General features: G+C 44.9%; 1 protein-coding gene across 2 annotated transcripts; it reads right to left on the bottom strand.

Moving 5' to 3' along the window:
* Nucleotides 1–4969: 4969 nt before the first annotated feature.
* MTF1 (metal regulatory transcription factor 1) lies at nucleotides 4970–22851 on the bottom strand. 2 transcript variants are annotated; one of them, XM_083369923.1, is made up of 11 exons: nucleotides 22670–22851; nucleotides 21950–22422; nucleotides 17358–17596; nucleotides 16874–17005; nucleotides 14836–14909; nucleotides 14422–14555; nucleotides 11381–11458; nucleotides 10999–11101; nucleotides 9993–10522; nucleotides 9775–9838; nucleotides 4970–9213 (listed from the first exon to the last, which is right to left on the bottom strand). In XM_083369923.1, exons 2-11 carry the CDS (start codon nucleotides 22370–22372, stop codon nucleotides 8783–8785), a joined length of 2208 nt encoding a protein of 735 aa, XP_083226049.1. In that variant the 5' UTR covers nucleotides 22373–22422; nucleotides 22670–22851; the 3' UTR covers nucleotides 4970–8782. The 2 variants fall into 2 exon arrangements, with proteins under 2 accessions (XP_083226049.1, XP_083226050.1); XM_083369924.1 differs by lacking the exon at nucleotides 11381–11458.

Raw genomic sequence — 22851 nt, 5'->3', positions numbered from 1 at the left:
ACGGTGGCTTTCATCGATGGTGTGGAATCTGTCAAGCTATGGAAACTGCTCAAAAGCATGGGAATCCTGGGGACTTCCGGTGGCTCCGTGGCGACGGAGACAGCCTTCCCGGGCTGCCCGCGGCTCAGCTGTTGTTTTTTCGCCCGAAACAGCGCCGATCAGCTGTTTGGGCGAATTTGAAGCCCCCTCCTCGGGAGAAGAGGGGGCGAGCTCCCAGGTAGGGGTAGAGTTCTCCAGGGCCGCCTGAGCTTATGGCTTGGGCGGCTGAAGGATTGAACTCCCCCGTAGCCTGGGCTGCTCCCAGCTGGCCGGCGCCTCTGCTCCTGATTCTTGGAGCAGAGCCAGCCGTCTGCGACCACCCCTGCCTGAAGGAATGACTATGGATTAAAGGAGCAGGCAGAGCGATACAAGAGGAAAAGGTGAAGAGGATTATTATATTTTACTCTCCAGCTTGATGGACTTTTTTGGATTATAAATCTGAAGTGAAAGTGCGTCACATTTGGTAAAAGATGGCGGCTAAACCACCCCCTAAAACTCTTCGGAGTGCTGGAACTTCTCCTGTGCAACAATCATTACTGCAGGCGCTGCATCCTCCTGATGTATTGACATCAAAGGACTTACAAGATGCTCTTGAAAAACACACCCAGGTAATTTTGGAATCAATTAATGATAGATTTGTACAGATGGAGGAGAAATTGGAGAGAATGGAGGAGAGGATGGAACAGAAGTTCAGAGTGATGAAGGCAGACATCTTGTCTTCAGTGTGTAAAGTGGCTCGCTGTGTGGAAGAATTGGAGGAAAAGCTAGAAGATTTGACTCAAAAGAATGCTATATTAGAAGCAAAAGTATTGGAGAATGAAGATAAAGTGGAAAAGGAACTGAGTCTTGCTCAATATTACCAGATGCAGTTTGCCATTAGAGTTAGAGGCTTAAAGGAGAATACCAAGGAAGATCTAAAGCAGCTGGTTTCTGAGGCTTTTGAAGTAGTGTTGAAACAGCCAGCATCTGAAATAAAAGGAGGCATGGATAAAGTGTTTTGTGTGAATTCATGGATTGCTAGACAGAGAAAGTTGCCTAGAGATGTGGTGGTATATTTTGCAAAAAGGGAAACTAGAGATGAAGTTATACGAGCTGCTTATGATACTAAAGTTGTGATTGCTAATCAAGAAGTTTTGGTCTTAAAAGAAATTCCTCCAAAGATTTTAAGGAGAAGGAAGGATTTTACATTTCTTGTGCAAGAGCTCAAGCAACGAGATATAAGGTTTAGATGGGAGATCCCAGTTGGGTTGATGGTGACGTACGAAGGTAAAAGGTACCGTCTGGTTACTGTGATGCAAGCGCGTGATTTCTATAATAATGTTCTAAATGCAACGCCATTAACACTTCTGGAAGCTGAAAAGGGATCTGGAGAAGGAGTGCATCAAGAGGTCGAAGGTGGTCAGATAGAAGACAACGGTGTTGGAGGAGATCAAGATACAACTTCGTCGGATGATTCTATAGAACAGAGGGTGACGCGTGCTGCTGCAAAACGATCTAAGAAGAGAAAATAGCAGGATTTGCAGAAGTCTATGGAATTTCTAAGACGTATTCATAGTCAAGTATGGGAGGTGGGAAAAGATTTGGGTGTAGACGCAATATATTTTTTATATGTGGTGGTTTTGTGGAAAGGGTGAGTTTTTTTTTTGGATTAAAGTTTGGTGGAATATATAGAAGATTTCCAAATGGAGGTTAAAGTTTTGTTCGCAATCTTTTTTATTGTTTGGAATAATTATAGATGTGGTACTGGAAGAGGAACGGCCGATTACAGAAGAGTGGACTTTAAGGTTTTCTGATTTGGTTGAGGTGGCGAAGATTTTGGTTAATTTGAAAGATTATTTGTAAGAACGTTATATCATGGAATGGACAAAATGGATGGAGTCTATTTAGGACAAGTATAGGGTTGAGAAGTATTATATAGTATTTGAATAATTCTTTTTTCCTTTTTTTCTGTTTTTTTTTCTCTTTCTATTTTGGGGTTTTTTTCTTGTTTTTAATGTATATTTAATATTATTAAGGTTTGTTTTATCCTATATAAGCTAGAAAGTGTTTCTTTTTTATTTTAGTTTTTTATATATATTTAATATTGCTAAGGTTTGTTTTATCTTATATAAGCTAGAGAGTGATGGATTTTAGAATTTATAGTTGTTAGTACATGGTTGCTTATGTTTGCCTTTCTTTTTTTCTTTTTATATATATACCTTGTATTCAGCTCTGGGAAGTCGGGGGGGGGGGGGGAGGCGGGGGGGGAGGGAGGGGGGGAGGGAGGGGGAAGGGGGTTTTTTTAAAGGAAAATTGTATTTTAAAACTTTTCAATAAAAAAAAAAGCATGGGAATCCTACCTAGAGCATGTCTTTGTTCTGATGAGGAGCTTATATGTAGGTTCGTGGTTAAGTGATTGTCCACTAGGACTCCAAGGTCCCCCTTACAGTTACTGTTTTTAAGCTAGGTCTCGCCCAATCTATATTTGTTCCTTTGATTTTTCCTGCTTAAGTATAAGACTTTGCTTTTTCCCACATTGAAACTCATTTTGTTGGATAGGGCCCATTGTTCAAATTTGTCAAGATGTTTTTGGATCCTGAGCTTGTCTTCTGGGTTGTTGGCTATTCCGACCAGTTTAGTGTCATCTGCAAATTTGATGAGTTCCCCTTCCATTCCCTCATCTAAGTCATTGATGGATATTGAAGAGTACTGGGCCTAAGATGGAACCTTGTGGTACCCCAGTGCTTACTTCTCTCCAGGTGGATGTAGTGCCATTTTGGACTGCTCGTTGAGTACGGTTTGCCAGCCAGCTACAAATCCATCTGGTGGTGATGTTGTCTATTCTATCTTTTTCTAGCTTACCAATTAGGTGTTCTGAACCAGCCCTCTTCTATCAAACCCCTATTCAAAAGAAGAGACTGGAGAGCGTCCAAGGCTAAAAGGCTTCTGCCAAGATTTAATTACGCAGTTAACAAAAACACTAGAGCTTGTCTTCTCAAGCGGAAAAGTTGCTTTCAGCAACCAGCCCCTCCCCAAACACTCCTTTTATAGAGAGCTCAGGGCGTGGTCTCCCTGTGCCTCCTCCCGAGGAGTCCCATAGCCTTTCTTTGTTTGTTCCTGCTCGACTGCCTCCTGCGTCGGGCGTCCTTGAACAGGGCCAGCTGTGGGTCATCATCCTCCGCACTCTCGGGCTCACGCAGCTGAGAAGAGGTCCCCGGCTGAGGACTCTGCAAAGCCTCCAAACCATCATCAGCCGGTTCGTCTCCCTCCTCCCCCTCATCTGAGTCCTCCGATACATCGGACCCGGCTGTCGGACCCACAGGCTGGCCCTGAGTCACAACAGTAGGTGTCAGGATCCACCCCAATCCACATCTTAGGAAAGAAAGAACTCTTGAACCAGAAATTGTCCAAAAGGAGCTTTTACTAAAACATGTTTGGAGATGGAAATACTAGACAGGATCTGAAACTGTGTTACAGTTTGGTACTTTTTAAAGAGTCCCGGGTCAAAACCCCTCCCTTCAAGCCATCTGGTTTGTCCCGAATCAATTAAAATTCAGGTGTCAAATCCTTCCATGGGAAAGAGGGAACTCTCATGTCTTTACGACAAACTAGATCTCTTCCCCCCCCCCCCTTCCTTTGTTGTTTTAGTTCAAAGGTTCTCCCCCTGGTCTTTGAAGACAGCCTCCCAGCAGTCTGAATAAACATCCTTGTGGCTATTAACATTTTCTCTTCTCCTTGGAAAAATGTCAGAATCCAGTGGGGTTGTAAGATTTTTAGAACTTACATATAGGATTTTATGAATGGGATATAAATGGATTCTGACAGTAGGTTGTGGTCTACTTTATTAGTAGTAGCATTGGTGTACTGTATTCAGTTCCCAATTATTGCTGTTTCATCTTCCACAACAAATATTTATAGCTTGGGTGTGAAAAGAACTCTCAATTCTACTTCCATTCTATTCTATTCTGTATGATCAACAATGTGCTCCTTTGTGGGGGCTCTTTTGAACCTCTCCTTACATTCATGCCACTTTTAACAGATTATTTCATTGTGTTTTGTAATATTTTAAAAAGCAGATGGGGAGAGCAATTCTCCTATAACACCCGAATTTCTAGTTATACTGGTAGTCTTTGACTTGTGACCACAATTATGGTCATAAATCATTGTCACACACAACCCTGGTTCTCCCCATTGCAATTGTTAAGTGTAGCCCAGAGTGCAGCACACAAAACCATGGAAAAACCTTTCTCTGCAGAACCGGTCCCTGGTGCCCAAAAGGTCTTGAGCAAGGGGTTGGACTAGAAGACTTCCAAGATCCCTTGCAGCCCTATGATTCTATAAGCTGCTGCTTTTCATGTTCTGCAGGACTAAAATTAAGAGATGAAAATACTGTGAAAGAAAACAGTGGAGGTCTCCATGTGAGAAATCAGTGCACTGATCCCCATTTGGCTCCAGCCTTTTGCTGCACCTGGCCTTGAGATTCTGGTCCAGAGCAGGGGCAGATGGCCTAGGTAGGAGTTTAAACTAGCAGTTTAAAATAACTCCCACAAAGACACACTGGAGGGAGCAGGTGGAAAAGAATCAGGATATCCTGCTGCTCCCTGTTCAAGCAAAGGCAAAAGGGGTTCCAGCTTTAGTTGTTTCTTAGTCCACGTCCCTTAGTGCATGTCTATGCTCCCCCTCTTGCTGACTGGAGGCTGACAGAATGGCTCAGCACACTTTCTGCCATCTAAGTCAGCGTTTCCCAACCTTAGGAACTTGAAGATGCGTGGACTTCAACTCCCAGAATTCCCCAGCCAGCTATGCTGGCTGGGGAATTCTGGGAGTTGAAGTCCACGCATCTTCAAGTTCCTAAGGTTGGGAAACGCTGATCTAAGTGAATGGTATGGGAATTGACACTATCTTTCCCTCAATAATTCATTTATTGAAGAAAGAAATCTTCCATAGGCACCACATTTAAATAAGCATTTAATATTTAATTTCTACTAATATTGCCTTCCATTAAAAAAAATTATTTTCCAATTCCTTGCAGATATTTCAAAGTACAATATTAATTTTATACAAACTGGAGCAGGTAGCAAATGCTATTTCACATTTTACATTCTTCAAAAATACAACTTTTTTTTTATTCTTCTGGTGTTTTGGAAAGCTCTTCCTTTGGAAGTACTGTACCTATAGTGAGCATCTTCACATCGCTCAATGCACAGACATTTGATCCCAGGTTTCAAAGTTAAACTAAATGTGCTTAAACACAATACAGGTACTCCTGAGAGAAACAGGTAACTTCAAATCCTCCCACCATGTCCCGTGAGGTTGTGGAGTTTAGCCATAACAACACTGAGGCAGGGTTCCCACAACATGCGTAAGCTGATCTTCCAATTCACAGGCCACCTCAAATCATAAATTAATACAATGGGCTGATCAATTACCAAACTAAGACTAACCAAACTTCGGCAGTTGTGCATTGCAGTGGTTAAGTCTTTCATCACCTGGCTAAACCTTTCACGCAAACCCAGCCAGAGTCTGATCATAGAGATTTAGATCACAGTCCAAAAGTGAAGGGGACCCAGGAAGGCACTTTCAAAAATTATCTGAGAACCTTTGGAGTCTCCAGGTTCCTTACTCTACGAAAGGAAGCAATCAATCAATCAATCAATCATTCTTTGTGGGAAAGTGCCTGCTGACTTCTCTTAAACTAAAGGGTTTTCTCTCCCTCCATCTTGAACAAGTTGATGGTGTTTTTCTGCCCAACAGGAAAAGGTGCATCGGAAACTTTCATGTTTGGAACAATGGGAAATACCTATTTCCTGGTATGTCTTAATCCTAAATTGGACTAATCCAAAACTGAAAGAGAGGCTTAGACTGTTTTTCGATATTCAGCAGAGTCCCACATCTAGCTACACTCCAAATCCTGACTGTGGCTAGATCGAATGGTACGTTGCTTCCCCCCCCCCATATAATCTAAGCCAGTATCTTAGTATTTGGAAAGAAATAACACTGCAAAATGAAACAAAACAAAACAAAACAAAAAACTTCAAATAACATATTTTGAAATAATAACAACAACAATCGTTCTTCCCTAGACTATACTGGTGTAGACTGCGTGTGGGAAGAAAAGCTAAAACACCCAAGTGATAAGGAAAATATAATGCATTTACTTGAAAGTGTCCACTGCATAGAAACTGGGCTGGGCCAGCGTGCACACTATAGAAAACACAGTGTGGATAACATACCATTTCCACCCATTTTCACAAACACACACACAGACACACCCTACATAAATATATCCAGTTTCCTTGGCATTTTTTCAGTGCAGAACAGACTCCAAAGCTTAGAAACAATAAACAATGCAGAAGTTGAAAAAACAGCCCTCACCAGCAGGAAATATTGGCTAAAAACAGGAGATGCTATTTTTAGACTGTTGAAGTGAATCCAAAAGATATGAAAGGAGAGTAGCATTTACTTCCGGGGCCAACAAATGCCCCAAACAAGATTTCCTGTCCTTTAATAGATGAGAACTCGCCAATGTTACTGCCATCTCCTCCAGGATTAGCTTGTCTCTTGTTGGTACCTTGAACTGTTGGAACACCTGACATCTTGGAAATAAAGACAGGCAGGCAGGGGCACTCAGAGAGCAGGAGCAGAGTCTTCTGAATGGTGAAGAGTAGCCGGTTTCTCGTGAGGAGCAGGACAGAGCTGGGAAGGCCTCCAAGCAGTGACCAAAACTGGAAAAGATTCTGATCTGACCAAGTCTATTCATCTCAGGCTGCTAAGTGGAGGTTTTGCATAGACTGGACATTGGCTTAAAGATGCGTAACTCAGAAAAGGGCATAGTGATGGCTTTGCACCCCTTCCGTCAATCCCACATAAACACACTTGTGCGCATGCACGCACATATACATACATATAACCACACTCACAGAGTGCATGTGGACACTTCTAGCTAAATGTATTGCACTGAAGTTAAGTACTTTTTTTTTTGCACGCCACATACTTTTTTTTACTCAGAACAAAAAGGAGGAAAATACCCAAGGACTGTGAACACTTATTTACAAATGACATTGCAGCCATCAGCTGAAAGAGAACTAAAGTGCATTTTAGAGGCCAGCGAGTAAGTGTAACTGGATCCGCCCCAGTGAACTATATTCCTTCCCTAAACTTAAATAGCAGAAGCAACTGCCAGCATGTACTAGATTCCAGAGCAAGTTTTTTTCTAAAAGAGTCATTTCCACGTTCATGTAGTACAATTTCAGAATTCCCCAGCCTGTATAACCACTGCTGAGAGGTCTGAGAGGTGGTCCATATCTCAGAATTTGTCCACTTTCCCTGCTCTAACGACTTGCTTCCACCTCTCAATACACAGCTGAGATAAAATCCCCGGGACACTTTACTCCCTGGAGTCTTGGTACAATTAAGTTATTCAGCCCGTAAGCAAAGTCAGAGAACTAGCTGGCCCCCAAAGTCACAGGGGGGCAACCTTTCCAACAGGCAGCATCAAGCCAAGGGAACACTTCTAAATCCATGCAGGGGCATGCTAGTCGACCCCACCCCAATGGAGAGCAGAGTAGCTCTCCAAAGTCAACAAGAAGCACCTAACTGCACAAGCCTCACAGGCACATGGGGAGATTCAGGAGGTTCTTGTCTGTGAGGAGGAAGTGGAGCATCAGAAAAGCCCACGGACTGCAGATACTCACAGTAACCAGCTGGCCAGTCCCTCTCCTGCAGCAGCGCTGGGAACCTACAAGGGGCCTTGCAAGGCCTCTGCTCCACAGCCAATGACCCCGCTTCCTCCACCTTTGCTTTTTGGCCACCCTCCCTGCCTCTCCGCTTGAGAAAAGTTCTTGGACAGGCATTCTAAGCAATGATCGCTTGTCCTAGGAACAAGAGGATTACTAGAAAATCCAAACACAGTGGATGTGACAAAATAAAAACACGTACAAAACTTTAGAAAGGAATCGTCCCAAAACCTTCCAGGCATTCTATGCTGGGATTTTACCCTGAGTAAGTTAAGAGAGAAAAGGCCCTCTTCCCCTGTGGGGCAGACAGGCTGTCTCACTGCACCCCAATTGTCCGCTGAAGGAAGGACGGCCTGCTTTGCCAGACCAAGCTGGATTGCTCCTCAGTCTCCACTGGACCCCTGAGCACCTCTCCGAAGCCCCTAAAGTCAGCCAATCTAAGAGAAACATTTTCTAGGCAAGAGCTGCTCTATGTTGAGATAGTCATTCTGATAAAGCTGAACAGTGCAAATCCTTTTAGCCCCTGAATTCATGTAAACACCCAGGCAGTGCACTTAATTGCCAAGAAGGGCAGAAAAGATGAAAGAGCCAGCAGCCCTTGTACTCATGTGCAAAGTCTGATCGTGATGCCCACCCCTTGCTTTCTACAGCTAGTAAACAAGGCGAGGCCGTGAGGAGGGCACCTCCACTCCTCTTGCCTTCTGCTCCTAGGAAGAGGTCCCCCTGACTGTCTCCCTATTATCGCACCAACATTGACTTCTTTCCCTTCCCTACTTACAGGGTAGCTACCCCGAACCACCCCCAGGCCTAGAAGTACTCCACTCCACCCTCCTGAAAGCAAGGTGCAGCCCGCCTGCCCACCCATCCTACCAAAGCGACCGATTCCTAGGCTCCCATTGCTATGAGCCAAAGTGACAAGTGAGGCAGAGCCGGCATGGCTGTGTCTCCTCTTGGGAAAAAGGGATCCCGGGACACTCCCCGGGGCAGCTGGCCCTCGTCCATCTCGGCGGTTGTTTTCCAGGGCTTCACTAAGGAAAGCTACTGCCCAAGGCAAGTCCCTCCTCCCCTTGCAAGAGGGGTTCGAGGGGAATGAGAGGAGAGGCCATCTCCAGGCTCTGGAGAGACAGAAAGCGGGAGGCCTCCATGGCACTTAGGGACTGGTTTGGGGAGCCAGGCAGTAGGGCGCTCTGCTGGCCAGCAGGAGGCAACACAGACGAATGCCCAGCAGCAGCAGCAGCAGCAGCAGCAGCAGCAGCGGACGTACTGGCCACCGTCCTGGGGAAGCCCTGTGGCTCTGGTGCCGGGGGGCTCCCCGAGGTCTTCGAGATGAAGGAGGGACAGTCTTTGCTGCCGGCTTTATCCTTGCTTGTGTCTCGGCAGCTGCACTGGCACTGGCACACCTCTTCCTGCTTGATGATGATCACGGGCACGCTCAGGCCTATCTGCTGCACAGGACTCCCTGGAGAGAAAGCAAGCGATCAAGCCATGGAGAGGCCCCAGCTGCTTCTCTGAGAAAGGCCGTGAAGCGAGGCTCAGAGAAAAGCCTCTTCTGGGAGGGCCATTTCCATGCCCATCGCTGCCGCTAGCTAGCAACATCGCCTCCCTCGAGGTAGCTTTGCAAGCTTGGAGACGCTGCTGAGGTCATACATCTCAGGCTGCAGCACGGGCACGGCAGAAACTGCCTTATCCAGCATCAATTTCATGCTCGTGGAAATAAATATCCTCTCTCTCAGCACACAACTTTGCTGCCCTCCTTAGGGAAGCCCCTTATGTCCCCCTCCCTCTCTCAGAGTGTATGGTGGAGCCCCGTTTTGCATTAGTAAGAAGGATGCCCATCAGTCAATGGAGTTCCCTCAGGAAGGAGATGCAGATAGCCCCAAATCACATGGCTGAAGACCACAGCCCTGTGATCAGGCTCACCCCCCCCCCACACACACACCCATCCTCCCTGCCACTCTCAGCAGCAGCTCTTTTGGGGAGGGGGGGTCAAAGAATGTGGAGTTCTGTCAAAGTGGCTTACCTGCACCACCAGCTACAGGGAGAGCAGTTGTGAAGAAGACTTTCTCTACAACAGGAGCCTGTGGCTTGAAAAGAAAAGTGGGGGGGGGGGGTGTCAAGCCTGTGAAGATGAGGTTGCAGCTCCCTGCAGTATTACAGAGACCCCTGCACACCAGTCGGGAGATTTTGTAATCTTGCACAGCTCTGATAACACAACCTTCTCAAGCCTCTGGGACTTACCATTTGCTCTTGGTTCTGCAACGTCCCAGTGGCACCATTTAAAATCCACTGGAGGTTTTGTTCTCCCATGATGATGCTGGACTGAAAAATGGCTGGGTTTTGTGAAGGGGCGATGGTAACCCTGGGACTGCTGGGCAGCGCATGGCTTCCTCCCACGGGCACTGTCTGAACTCTGCTGGGCAGGACCCCAGGGGCACTTGCTAGTGGTCCAGGGGTGACCTCCGAGACCCCAGGAAGCCCAGCCCCCATGGGCTGTGCAGAGCTCTGAAGGTGGTGCAGGAAGCCCTGGGGATTGGCTGCCAAAAGTGTGCTGTTAGAAGGAGGCACTTCTGGAGGCGGCAGGAGACCGGCAGGGGTGCTGTATGCTGCTGGCTGAGCACCCGCAGATGCAGGAGGCAGTGCTTGGGGGGGAGGCTCAGAGATGCCAAGCTGGAGAATGAGCGGCAGAGATAAGGGCGCAGTCTCTCCTGATGCTGGCTGGGCTGCTGGAGCTGGCTTGGTATCGCCATCAAAATCTCCCATCAAGGCATCTGTCAAAGAAGCACAGGGACCATCAAATCCATCTGCAGCCCAAGGCCTGCCCTAGCGGGTGCTTCCTAATGAAGCCCAGGAAAGCCGCAGCTGGACACTCACACAGCTGCAGGGGAAGGCTGCCCCTCTCTTAAGTTTTGTCCTGCTTCCTTCCGAGATAACACACTACTGTGCTACACTGCTCTGGTAAGGGAGGCATGGATACAACCCACATGAGTTGGCCTGGGGCAACGTTTTCCTTCCAGGTAGTCCAGCCCAAAGATTCCTCACCGTTCCCAGAGAACGCTTTCCTTCATCAGAGCATTAGATGCCCAGAAGACCCAGCACGTGGGGTCTTTTCTTTTATTCCCAGATACAGTTTCTCTTAACTGCGCTGGGCTCTGAGGGGCTGCCAAGTCAGCTGTTTTTGAGCCTTGGACGGTCTGCTCAGACCTGAGGATCACTGCTAATATGGTATTGCCAAATAAACATGTACCTGTGTGCTGAGAGTCTTCCTGATTTGGGGGAGGCTCCGGGCTCTGGAACATGGACTCGAAGATGCTTGCTGGTGAGATTGTACTCAGGTCTTGTCCATGTCCCTACAGAAAGGAAACAGTTGCAAGGCATCCCAGTTCAGTGATCTGGTGCCCAAGCCCAGTGCAAGCCCTAACTCTAGACCCAGGTGAGACAACATAGAGCAGGCTGTTTGCAGTACTCTGCTGGAGAAATCCAATAAGCCAGCTTGCTTTCTGCAGCATGATAGACATGTATCATTGACTGGCGAGCACAGGTCCTCCTCCAAAGAGATGGCAAGAGGCTACTTATATGCAAAACACCCTCTACTTGGGCTATTATAACCAAAGGCAAGAGATGCTTACTGGATCTGAATTATCCCGCAGTTCTGAATCTGTGGACATAAGGCTTAAGTCGCTCAGGCAGAGGGAGTGGTTTGTATCCTGTAGAAGAGGAGAGGGAGCCTGAATTAAGCGAAGGAGCTTAATTCAGAACAGAGCAAGGGAACTGAGTGCCACCTGCCCCATTCTGGTCAATCACATCCAACACAGCCAATGGTCCAGAAGGCCAAAATCCCCTAAAACCCAAATTACAGCCATAAGCGTGGTTCCATCTCGAATGTCACACCATTCAACAGCATCAGACCTTCGCTTCGGAATATGCAGTGATCAACACTGACCCAAGATTCTTCTGGCTTTCGTAAAACACGAGGGATTGCTCAATGAGAGAGTTTGGAGCAGAAGAGAGCCACAAAAAACAGCATGAGTGATGAACTGCCCATGGGTGCTGCGGTGAATCACCCAACGCCAAGGAAGGAGCCAGCAACTTTAGAGACGGCCAAATCAAAAGAGAAGCCATGGAAGAGAGAGAAGATTGGCAAGTCAAAGCAGGAGGGATTTGACTTCCTGAATTTTTGCCAGCAGCATGAATTCCAGATTATACACAGATAAAACAATTATTTATTAAACTTGAATTTATGGAAATGGGCTGTATATTAAATATTGTACATTTTTTAAAAAAACAACCAACCTCCAAGGCCTTTCTCATCTTGGTTATTGATACGCTTCAGTTTGTCAATGCAATGCTGAGAACTGGAAGCTCTACTCTGACCATAATCTTACTCTTCCCTCTACCCAGTGGATTCCCTTGCCAGTATTCCTGTTCTCCTTGTTCACTCGCTCAGTTCTAACTAGATTTTCTGTGGATCCTGCTGGAATTAAAGGAATAAAGTTGAGACTACACAGTTAAGCCTCAGTTTTACAGACCCCCATTCAGGTGACTTCACAAGCAATGGGCAAAATCTGAAGTTGGATTTTGCTCCATGATAACAAGCAATTTGTTTGATAAAGCAGATTGGAGAACCATTGCTTCTGCACATTTGCAACTGCGGCATCCCCTGTCCACTTGCTTTGTCTCATGTGTTGGTAGAAATCGATGAGTCTTCCATGATTGGTATTTGAAATTGGCACTATTAGCAAATATTTTATAAATACTGTTTAATCTGCAGTGGCTCCAAAGGCAGTCAAAAAAAGAAGGAAGAATTTTGAGCATCACACATTCTAACCAAAACTAGTATTGGTTGAAAAGTCAGAATCGGGATGAGCACTGAAGAATTGTATAAAGACACAGTACTTGATATTTGTAAAACAAAAGGTATGCTAAAGAAAAATTTACAATATGAAGCTACCAATAATACAGCTGAACTGGAGCAAGGAAATATGAGAATGGTGCAGGGCACTTAAGGCAAGAAAACACGAGAATGGTGCAGACAAGAGCTCTCAACAGAGCAGTGATGAAATTATAAACAGGCAAAAATACCAACAAAGACTTGGGTATTTATACTAATAGATCACACAGAGTGACACAAGTCATATTTAGCAAATTGTGTTAGCAAAGAGTGCTGAAAGACCTAATTCACCCTTTGCCACCTAAATACTGTAATTTAGAGGAAGGATGGCTTATGTAGTGGTTCTTCCGGTCTGAATCGTCAATAACTTTGCCAGAAGTCAGAAAGTGATATCAAGAGTAGGTGCTGAAGATATCCCTTGGAAACACGGAGCCTGCTGACGATGTCCCCACTCATTCTTTGGAGAAAATGCATTCAAAAGTTCTACAATTTAAGTGCATAGTTTTGCCCGCTAAAGTCAGTCACCGATCCTATGAACCAGAGGATGATTTTGTCAAATAAAACATTTTGGGCAAAGTAACGGTTGGGCTGATAAGACAATCTGAACAAGAAAAAGACAATAAAGTCTTAGATACTTCCGCTCAGTCAGAAATCTTCAACTCTGCTACAGTTGGAAAGCAATCAAAATTCCAATGTGGGCAAAAGGCTGGGGGGGGGAGAGAAAAAACGCTTTGTGATGGGAGGAAGAATTGCAGTTTGAAGGCATGGAAAAAAGAAAACTCTTTGGAAGATGAAGGGATACCAAGCTGGATACTTCTAGAGGTTATGCCAGCAAGAAAGAGGCAGGACATAACCTGAGCACCACATTTCCAAGATACGGGTGAAATTGGATACTTTCTTCAAACTAATCCACTAACATTGGCTTTTTCATGGATAAAAATAAATAAAGTTGACTTGGTTTCTCAGATAAAAGTGTGTTTGTTGTGGTAAAAAAATCAGATTTGCCATTTAATGAATAAGTGGCTTTATAGAAATCCCATCCTGCTAAAACTGGTCCGTTCAATCAAATTTTACTGTACAAGTAGTTCTTGACTTATGACCAGTCGCTTAATGACTGTTCAAAATTACGACTGGCCCAGAATGGGTGCTTTACAGCCGTTAAAGCACCTGGTTGTTGCAAAATGTCAAAAAAAAACAACCCCAGATCACATGACCACATTTTGGATGCTTGGTAACTGGCTCATCTTTGCCACCAGTTGCAGTGTCCCATGGTCACATAACTGTGATCTGTGCTGTTTTTTGCCAGTTTCTGGCAAAAAAGGCCATTCAGAAGAATGACTTCACACTTATGACTGCAGCATTTGGTTAACAATGGTGAACTTGTTTAATAACTGCAGTGATTTACTTAATGACCACTGCAAAAAAATGTTGTAAAACCAGGTCCATTCACCTGTGTGCCTTGAATTACGACCGTAACCAGAATTTCCAGAAATCCAGTCCCCAATGCAGTTTAAAGTCAAGGACTACCTGTATTGATCTTTAAGTTTTTATATGATCCAAAATCGTAGTATCAGAAATAAATATTATTGTACTGCAGTACTGCTCAGATCTAATTATCAACCTGTTTTGGAGGCAGAGTACTGCTTGACACCCATCGTTCCTTGTGAAATTTTAGCTGCAAAGATTGCAGGAGCTGGACTTCTAGAAAAGGTTTGGGGTATTGCTGAGGCTGTTACTCAGGAAGCACCCCAACGTTTAACTGAAGAGCTCAACACCCACCTCAGAGAGGTTGTTGTTGGAGAATAAAGCGTATGAGGATCCTTTTTCATGTCCTTTCATGTGACTTTTGAGGCTATACTGCGTGCTAAAGGCCTTTTCACACCCATTGCTGGGACAAAAGAAAGGTCTCTCACCTAGAGTGGAAGAAATCAACAGACGTATCAATCAAATCAAAGGTACATCCATCAATCTCTGGATTCCAGCAGATCTACAATTTTTGAATACTTACAACAGAGTTATTTCTAAATTCACTGCAGAGGATGAGAACTAGGCTCTTAGTAAGCAGAACCCTAATGCAGCAAATTAATGAAAGTTATCAAAACAAGGTAGGCTCCATCAGTGTTAACACAAACATGTTTACTTTCTTAAGTTGCCGTAAAAGGATTCAGAGGTCAGAAGTGCCCCAGGTCTTACCAGTGTGTGTCCTGACATGTGTCTTCAGATGATGACTAACAGCAAAGGCTTTCCCACAGCCATCATGGTCACATCTATGGGAGAAAGCAGGGAGGCTTACAGCATCATCTTTACAACCTTGCAGCGTGCCAGCTTCCTTTCAGGCAAGCTGGCTTTGTAAGAGCACTTGTGACGGTGGTTGCCAAGCTAAGTCAGAATAATATAGGTGATATGGCTGCAAAAAGGCAAATCAAAAGGAATGAAAAGGTAAAGGGGGGTCCCCATGGCTTTTACCCCACAAGTCATGACTGACTTTAGGCTGTAGTGCTCATCTTTGTTTACTAAGCCAAACAGCCAGCAGGGTCTGGAGATATTTCTGTGGTGTGGCCAGCATGACATCACACAGCAGCAGCAGCAGCACAGGGTGCACAGGGAAAAGGAGAACCGTTTCAAAATTAACCAAGGTCCACTCTCCTTTCCGCAGGTCCTACACAGAATGCTGAAAGAAGCTTAGAAAAGGGCGGTGTAGATGAAACCCACAGAGACATCACAGAAGCTTTAGCTTGGAAAAGAGAAGATTGTGGGATATAACAGAATTCAAATACTTATATTCTCTTACTGTTTTAGAGAATAGGACACGGACTAACAAATAGAAGCTGCAGAAAGGCAAATTCCAGTCAAGTGTTTTAATAAGAAGAACAGTTTTACAATGCTGGTGGAGAGGTAATGAAGGAATTCTGCCTTTCCTTCAGGAACTCAAGTGGCTTAGAGGGCAATTTTTCTTGAGATCCCCATGAGGTGGTCTGAGCTGAGAGAGACCGTACATGGCCCAAGTTGCCCACTAACTTTCTATAATAAGGGGGAATTGAGGTTGGATTCTCCCGGTCTTAATTTAACATTTTAACAACTACACCACTGGATGCAAGGAATAGATGTTAGATACAAGACATTTTAATCTGGATTTCTTCACTGAGCAAGGGATTCAATTCAGTAGCCTAAATCTAAATGGCCCCTCCCTACTCTGGAATTCTCGTGCAAATGAACAGAAATATGTAATAAATATCTGGCATCTGCCACTGAAGGCATTGAATTGACTGGGCTTGCCATCTGCAAATGGCAAGGCCCGCATGGTAGAGAAATTGCATTATCTTCAGCTTCTAGGCGCCCTCTTCCACATGTATCAGCTCCTCAGCTGAGATCACCTAAGAGCCTCTTGAAAGTACTGCACCCATTATGGATTATTTAGAGGGCATCTGGGTATGTGGCTCCAGCTACTGACATTTCTGTTATTGTTAGCCTAAAGTATAAGAAGCTTTCGGGAGCTGCTTAAGGGGTGTGTGTTCATCCATGAATTTGGTCACCCTAGCACTGCAGTCTTTCCAGTCTGCCTGATTCTTCTATGACAGGGGTAGGCCATGAGTCCTACAAGACCCAAGGTTGCCTAGCCCTGTTCTATGATATAAAGTTAGGGAACCTGCTTCACTTGGACTTTCATATCATTTATGGAGGTTTTCTTGTAAATTGTTTGCCGTAACCTGTATGCAGGGCCACCTCTTATCTTTCATGCCCACCAAACTAATGGTTGAGATGGGGCAGGGCAGGGCGGGAGAGGTGGGGGTAAAGCAGGACTCCAATATTAATCTCAGAGTGTGTTTGGATATGTTGGGACCAGTGAAAGTCAGACCATCAGGTCAACTGAAACCAAAACCTCAAGAGCAATTTTGGTGCCTCTGAGCGTCTACAGGAAGGGGCGTTTTTGCATCAGGCTGATCTTCTCCAGCTGAACAATTAAGAGAGCTAAAACTAGTTATTTTTCTACTACAAACTAGTCTAATGTTGAGTGACCCGGAACAAACGAAGCTGTGCACTCTGCCAGATAACTGAACATTTGCCAGAGATGTACACACTGGAAATGTGTTTGGGAATTTATACATTATAGGCCTCAGTGAATAAACTGCTTCCAAGGGGTTGCAGCGGATATTATAGTACACCGCCTGTTTAAAAGCCTGGCAAACGGCCCAGGATACAGTGCAACTCGTGCAGCAACCAGACAACTTACCTGAATGGCTTCTCTCCAGTGTGAGTCCGAATGTGTTTCCGCAGATCACTGAGGGTTGTAAAGTACTTGCTGCAACCTTCCGATTCACAGTTAAATGTTTTCCCCGTGTGAAGCCTCTGATGGGCTTTTAACCTAAAGAAGAAGGGGGTTGGAGAATGTCTCTTCGGATCCAAGACACGCCCTGCAGTGGAAGAGCAAGGCCCATCTGATACGATTACAGATTTGGGCCAAGGTTCTGCACACTGAAAACACCCACCATTTTAACGGAAGACATTGTGTGGGTGATATACATCAGGCAATAAATTCTGCACGAGCCACAAGCGTTGATGTGAGAGATCTAGGGAGTGGGCATCGGACAGGGTCAAATATATTTCCATCGGGGACATTATCCAATTCAACCAGGAGTAGCCATTTCTCTCTCTCTCCAAGCATAAGCAGTAATTTCTCCTGAAGAATACGAGGTTTTCAAAATACATCCTCTTACCTGTACAGTGTATTGAAGGCTTTTTCACAACCTTGAACATCACACTCAAAGGGCTTCTCCTTGGTGTGCACCCGGACATGGATTTTCAGGCTGTAGGATGTCAGAAAGGCCTTCCCACAACCCTCCTGATTGCACACAAAGGTGTACTCCCCGCGGTGGGTCTTTTGGTGGGTGCGCAGGTTGCCTGCAGTGCTGTAGGTACGAGGGCAGCCCTCAAATGTGCACTGGTAGCGCTTCACCTGTCAGACAAACAAGCATTGTTCAAATCAATATTGGCCTAATCCATTTCACAGAGCTACTGTTGGAGTTCAGGAGGCAGCAAAAGCAGCGGAGACAATGGCTGCAGTCTCTGTGATATCTCAAAGACACCTTTTTTTCACCCTGTGTAGCTAGCATGCAAGCTCGGTGCTACTGAGCAAATCCACACTGGATTTAAACACCGGGTTGACTCCTCCTTTGTTCATGTCCATAGGCAGTCCCACGACCCTATTTTTGCTTAGGGGGGCACAGTAAGGAGTTTCAGATTCAGAAGAGCAGGGAAGCAAAATGCAACTAAATACAAGCTCTATGCTAAAGTAGGCTCCCCAGCTTTCTATATCAATATTTTTCTTGTACGTTATTTTACGCAATTTTAAGAAATATACAGAAGATCACTTCCCCTTGAGAGCCTATCCTAAATGTCTCTAGTGAATGCAACTTACATTTTAAGGGCATCCATCATAAGCTATGAAATAAAAATAGTGCATGTCATGGCACCATCATCAAAAGATTCACGTCCCACTCAAGTACATGCTGTATCACAATACTGCCTATGAATCATCATTTGCTCCTTATAAATATGTCTTGACCGGTTGCATAGTGAAAAGGGAGACTCACTCCAGACTTCTTAGAAATTAAAAAGAAAAAAGTCTACTTATGAAGATGAACTTGACACCACTCTGATGACGAGGAAGGTCTACAGGAAACTGTAACTAGGCTTTACTGTACTCAATAAAAGTAATTTGTTCATAGCCGAGTTTGTAGCCCAAAGAATATATACACAAATACATTCATTAAACATAGTTCAGGTTTCCTTGGGGGAAATCTCTATCAACGATGGACAAAGTCTATGTCCTCTACACACAGATTTCTCTGAAGAGGTTTTCCTTCAGTTAGCAATCCACTCCAGTACAAAGGTGGAGACTCACAAAGGTTTGCTGCATAGATATGAAGGATAGGGGCGGCTCAGATATTGAGAGCATTTCCAGGAAGCTGCAAAATACAGTGAAAAAGAACACTGGGTTCCTATCCTCACATCACACCTTTCCAAAATGGGAGCCCTGGGGTGGGATGGAACCACCAGGGTTTGTCCCTCCACGGTCCTATCTTACATAAACCTAATGCCCTTTATGTAAATCCCATTATCTTGTTTCTCAGTCCAGATGAGAGTAGGACAAGCTCTTACTACAAATCCCATAGCCAAATTAAAGGAAACCCTTTTAACAGGATTTGCAGTGAGCAATTTATTTTGAAGAACTTGAAGGGACTGTGGTGGGTACTGAGAATGCAAAGCAAAACTTGTATAAAGTAGCATTTTTTGCTTCCTTTTCTATGCACTATAAAAATCTTCTGCCTCACTCCAGAGGCTGTGTGTGCATAAAATGTCAACGCAGAGTAAGAGTATATTCCCACTCCCCAAACAACAGGGCACCTCCTCCTCTAGATACTTATTTAAGCCTTCCAGAAAAGCCAGATGTATTTCCTGGAAGGTCATAAGAGGGGGAGCAAACTGTTTCAAAAGAGAGAAGCAGCCAGCAAGACTGCTTCCCCCATTCCCCTTCCTAACATAATGGGATGCTCAAGTAGGCACTGTCTACTCACCTGGCTAAGGCAGGCAGAATTTCCTCTAAGGATGACATGTACGGTCATGTGACTGTGGGTTGTTGCAAAATGCCATAAATGCGGCCCAGTTGCAGTCACATGACTTGGGGAAGCAGTCATCAGAACTTTGAATCTGGATCGTAAGTAGGTGAATCAAAACTTAGTCACCAAGTGACTTAAGGACTGACTACCTGTACTTCTAACTTTTTCTAAACACCTTAGTAATGGTATTACTTTTATCTTAGACATCATATCACAATAAGATGATTTTGCTTGAAAGTGATTTTGAATGGTTTGACAAGTACCCTATTGTAAAACTGCAAAAGAAATGACTTTATTTTAAACTGAACCAAAAACTTGAAGCTAAGAGATCTGCTCTCTGAATTTACAATTTTAAAACAACTGAAAGTTCTAAGATTTATGGAAAAAAAATGTTAAACATAATTCCTTATCTCGATCACTGGATCCTTTCTCTTAGTTACTCTAGTAGTGAAAATTCCCATGCCAAAAGGTCAATAATCACGAACAGCTTAACTTACAGGCAAGAACCAAGATTATCTGACTGATCAGGGAAAAATTCCTATCACCTTGTACACTCTTTTTAAGCCTCCTCTCTGGCTTAATTTTTATGAACTGCAATTGAGCATTTCGCAGCAATTTAAAAATGTACAAAAATGTAATACTGGATTTGTACTATATACAGTGGATATAAAAAGTCTACACGCCCCTGTTAAAATGCCAGGATTTTGAGGTGTAAAAAAATCAGACCAAGATAAATCACTTCAGATTTTTTTTCTATCTTTAATAAAACATATAAGCTGTACTTACAGGCAAGAAAAACAAATTGAAATCTTTTAGGGGGAAAATAGCATTGAAACATACAATAATGTGGTTGCTTAAGTGTGCACACCCTCTTATAAGTAGGGATGTGGCTATGTTCATAATTAACCAATCACATTCAAGCTGATGGTAAATAGTCAGTACACAACCTGCCATCAAGTAAGGTGATTCTGATCAAACCATATAAATTTCAGCTTTTCTAGTAGGATTTTTCTGACATTTACTCACTTGCTTATTACAGCAAAAGCCATCATCCGCAAAGAGCTTACAAAGCATCAAAGAGATCTCAGTGCTGGAAAGTTTCAGTTAGGAGAGATATACCATGCAACACAGTGAAGGCAATTATCAACAACTGGAGAAAATATGACACACTAGTGACATTGCCAAGATCTGGATCTCCCTCCAAAATTGATGGGGGGGGGGGAAGAAACCTGGTCCAAGAAGCTGCCAAGAGACTTATGGCAACACTAAGGAGCTGCAGCAATTTCTGGCAAGTACTAATTGTTTACTACATGTGACAACAATCCCCTGTATTCTTCACATGCCTGGGCTGAGGTAGGATGGCAAGACAGAAGCTTTTCTCTTTCAAACAAACACAAATCCAAGCCCAGCTACATTTTGCATTTCTGACAAAAGCCATGTGAGCAAATGAATCTTTGATGAGACCAAGTTGGACCTTTTGCATAGTTTCAAAAAACATGTTTGGCACAAAAATAACACTGTGCATCACTAAAAGTACATTATACCCACAGCGAAGCACGTTGGTGGTAACATTATGGTTTTGGCCTGCTTTTCTTCAGATGGAACTGGGGCTTTAGTCGAAGTGGAGGGAATTATGAATAGTTCTAAATACCAGTCAACTTGGGCACAAAATTTTCAGGCCTCTAATTAAAATGCTGAAGATGAATTTCACCTTTCAACACAACAATGACCCAAAGAATACCTCCAAACCAACAAAAGAATGATTTCACCAGAAGATCAAAGTTTTGGAATGGCCCAGCCCTGAGTCCAATTGTGAGGGGACCTGAAGGAGGCTTCCCAAGGCAAGACTGATACTGACAGACACCTGCCCCAAAAGACTGAATGCTGTCATAAATCAAAAAGCGCTTCACCGAAATATTACTTTAAGGATGTGCAATTATGTAATTGTACTTTGTTATTTCCCTCCCTAAGATATTTCAGTTTTTCAGTTGAATTATACAGCTCACATATTATTTTAAAGACGGAAAAAATCTGAAATGATTAATCTTGGTCTGATTTGTTTACATCTCAAAAACATGGCATTTTAACAGGGGCGTGTAGACTTTTTACATCCACCATAATACATTACCCAAAAACTGTTTCTACTCAGTCTGGCAGGTTGGGCAATTTTACAGGTCCTGTCAGCCAAGGAATATTGGCTGGTGGGAACCAGGAGATGTCCCTTCTCTGGTTTTCCCTCTCCTCTGGAACATCTTTCCTTCAGAGAGTGGGATGACCGGGACCCTGCTGGTTGTGGAGACTTGTGCTGTGTGCCCGGGCCTGGGCCCCAAGTGTGTTAAGGGCCCCGTTTCTTGGCTATATTAACATCTATGGCAATAGTTTTACTCATGAATAAATATAGTGTATATTTTTATGTTTTTATGATGCTGTCCAGAGTCAGTAGCTGAAATAGGCAGTAACAGAAATTAAGACAAAAACAAAAACAAAATTGGCTTGGAAATTTAGGCACCTTAACTTACGTAGCTGCAGGCTTGGCAAATGTTAAGCCCCCAAAATGCAAAAGAAAATAATATTCTCAGACAAACCAGAAAACGCTCAACAACTTTTTAACAGGAAGTGAAATCCTTTCAATGAAGAACTTATTCAAGAAGACTCTCGGAAAGAGGGTCCCACTTAAGCTGGTGACTTACTTCTTTAAGCTTGGTTTCCGGGCACTCTGACTGCAGAGTGAGGGTGGCCCCCTCAATGTTCCGCGGCATGGGAGTTGAGCCAGGATTGATCGTCAGATGGATCTGATCTGGCGAAATAATGTGCTGCACGTAGCCCTGGGAGATGCCTTCATGATCGGCCATCAAATGAAATCTGTCCTCCTGTAAGAAAGGCAGAAGATGCCCGCCCTGCCCTTCCTCTTCCTCCTCTTCTTCCTCTTCCTCCTCCTCCTCCAACGGCTCCTGGTCTTGCTCAATGAGGACGGTCGTCCTGTCATAAACTGTCCGGGTGGAAGGTGAGGCCAGGCCATTCTGGTCATCAAACCTAATCAGTTTGTCATCTCGAGCCAAGTCATCTGCCTCCACCTCGTAGTAGATGACATTCCGCGGGCTGTTCTCCCCCATGGCTTAGCGGAGTTCAGCGACGGCCACGGGAGGAAGACGGTGCGGGTTGTCTGCAAAGGAAAGGGAAAACCGGGAAGGAGTCAGGCCGCCGTCACCCAGAAGCCGGCGGCCCAGCCCGAGACCCAGACGACCGACCCTCCGCCCCGCCGCCGCCCTAGGCCCCAGGCGCTCGGAGAGCCGGCTCGTCGGCCGCACCGCAGCACTTCGCCCGCCCGCCGCCGACGAAGGCCTGGCCAGAGCAGCAGCAGCAGCGCTGATCCAGCCCAGCCCAGCCCCCCGCAGAAGCCGTCGCCTCACCCGGTGCCTTCAGCGCCGGGTCAGGGCCGGGCCGGGCCGCCGCCATGATGCTGGGTCGTCCTCCGCCAGCGCCGTTCTCTCCGCTCTCCGCCGCCAGCAGGGTCGCCGCAGACCTCCGCGCTTCCGCTTCCGGCCTCGGGACAGCCCATCGTGACGCCAAGCTTCCGGCCCGGGCCCCGCCC

The sequence above is a fragment of the Vipera ursinii genome (genome assembly GCF_947247035.1).
Source record: "Vipera ursinii genome assembly, chromosome: 9".
Classification (NCBI taxonomy): Eukaryota; Metazoa; Chordata; class Lepidosauria; order Squamata; family Viperidae; genus Vipera; species Vipera ursinii.
The sequence above is the reverse complement of the archived record's forward strand: the minus strand, read 5'-3'. Positions and strand labels throughout refer to the sequence as shown.

Coding starts and splice junctions, on each gene's coding strand:
- MTF1 (XM_083369923.1), bottom strand. CDS start 22,372: ATGGGGGAGAACAGCCCGCGGAATGTCATCTACTACGAGGTGGAGGCA. Junction 17,006..17,357: donor GCCTTCAATACACTGTACAG/GTAAGAGGATGT, acceptor CTTCTTCTTTAG/GTTAAAAGCCCATCAGAGGC. Junction 14,556..14,835: donor ACATGTCAGGACACACACTG/GTAAGACCTGGG, acceptor CTTCCACTCTAG/GTGAGAGACCTTTCTTTTGT.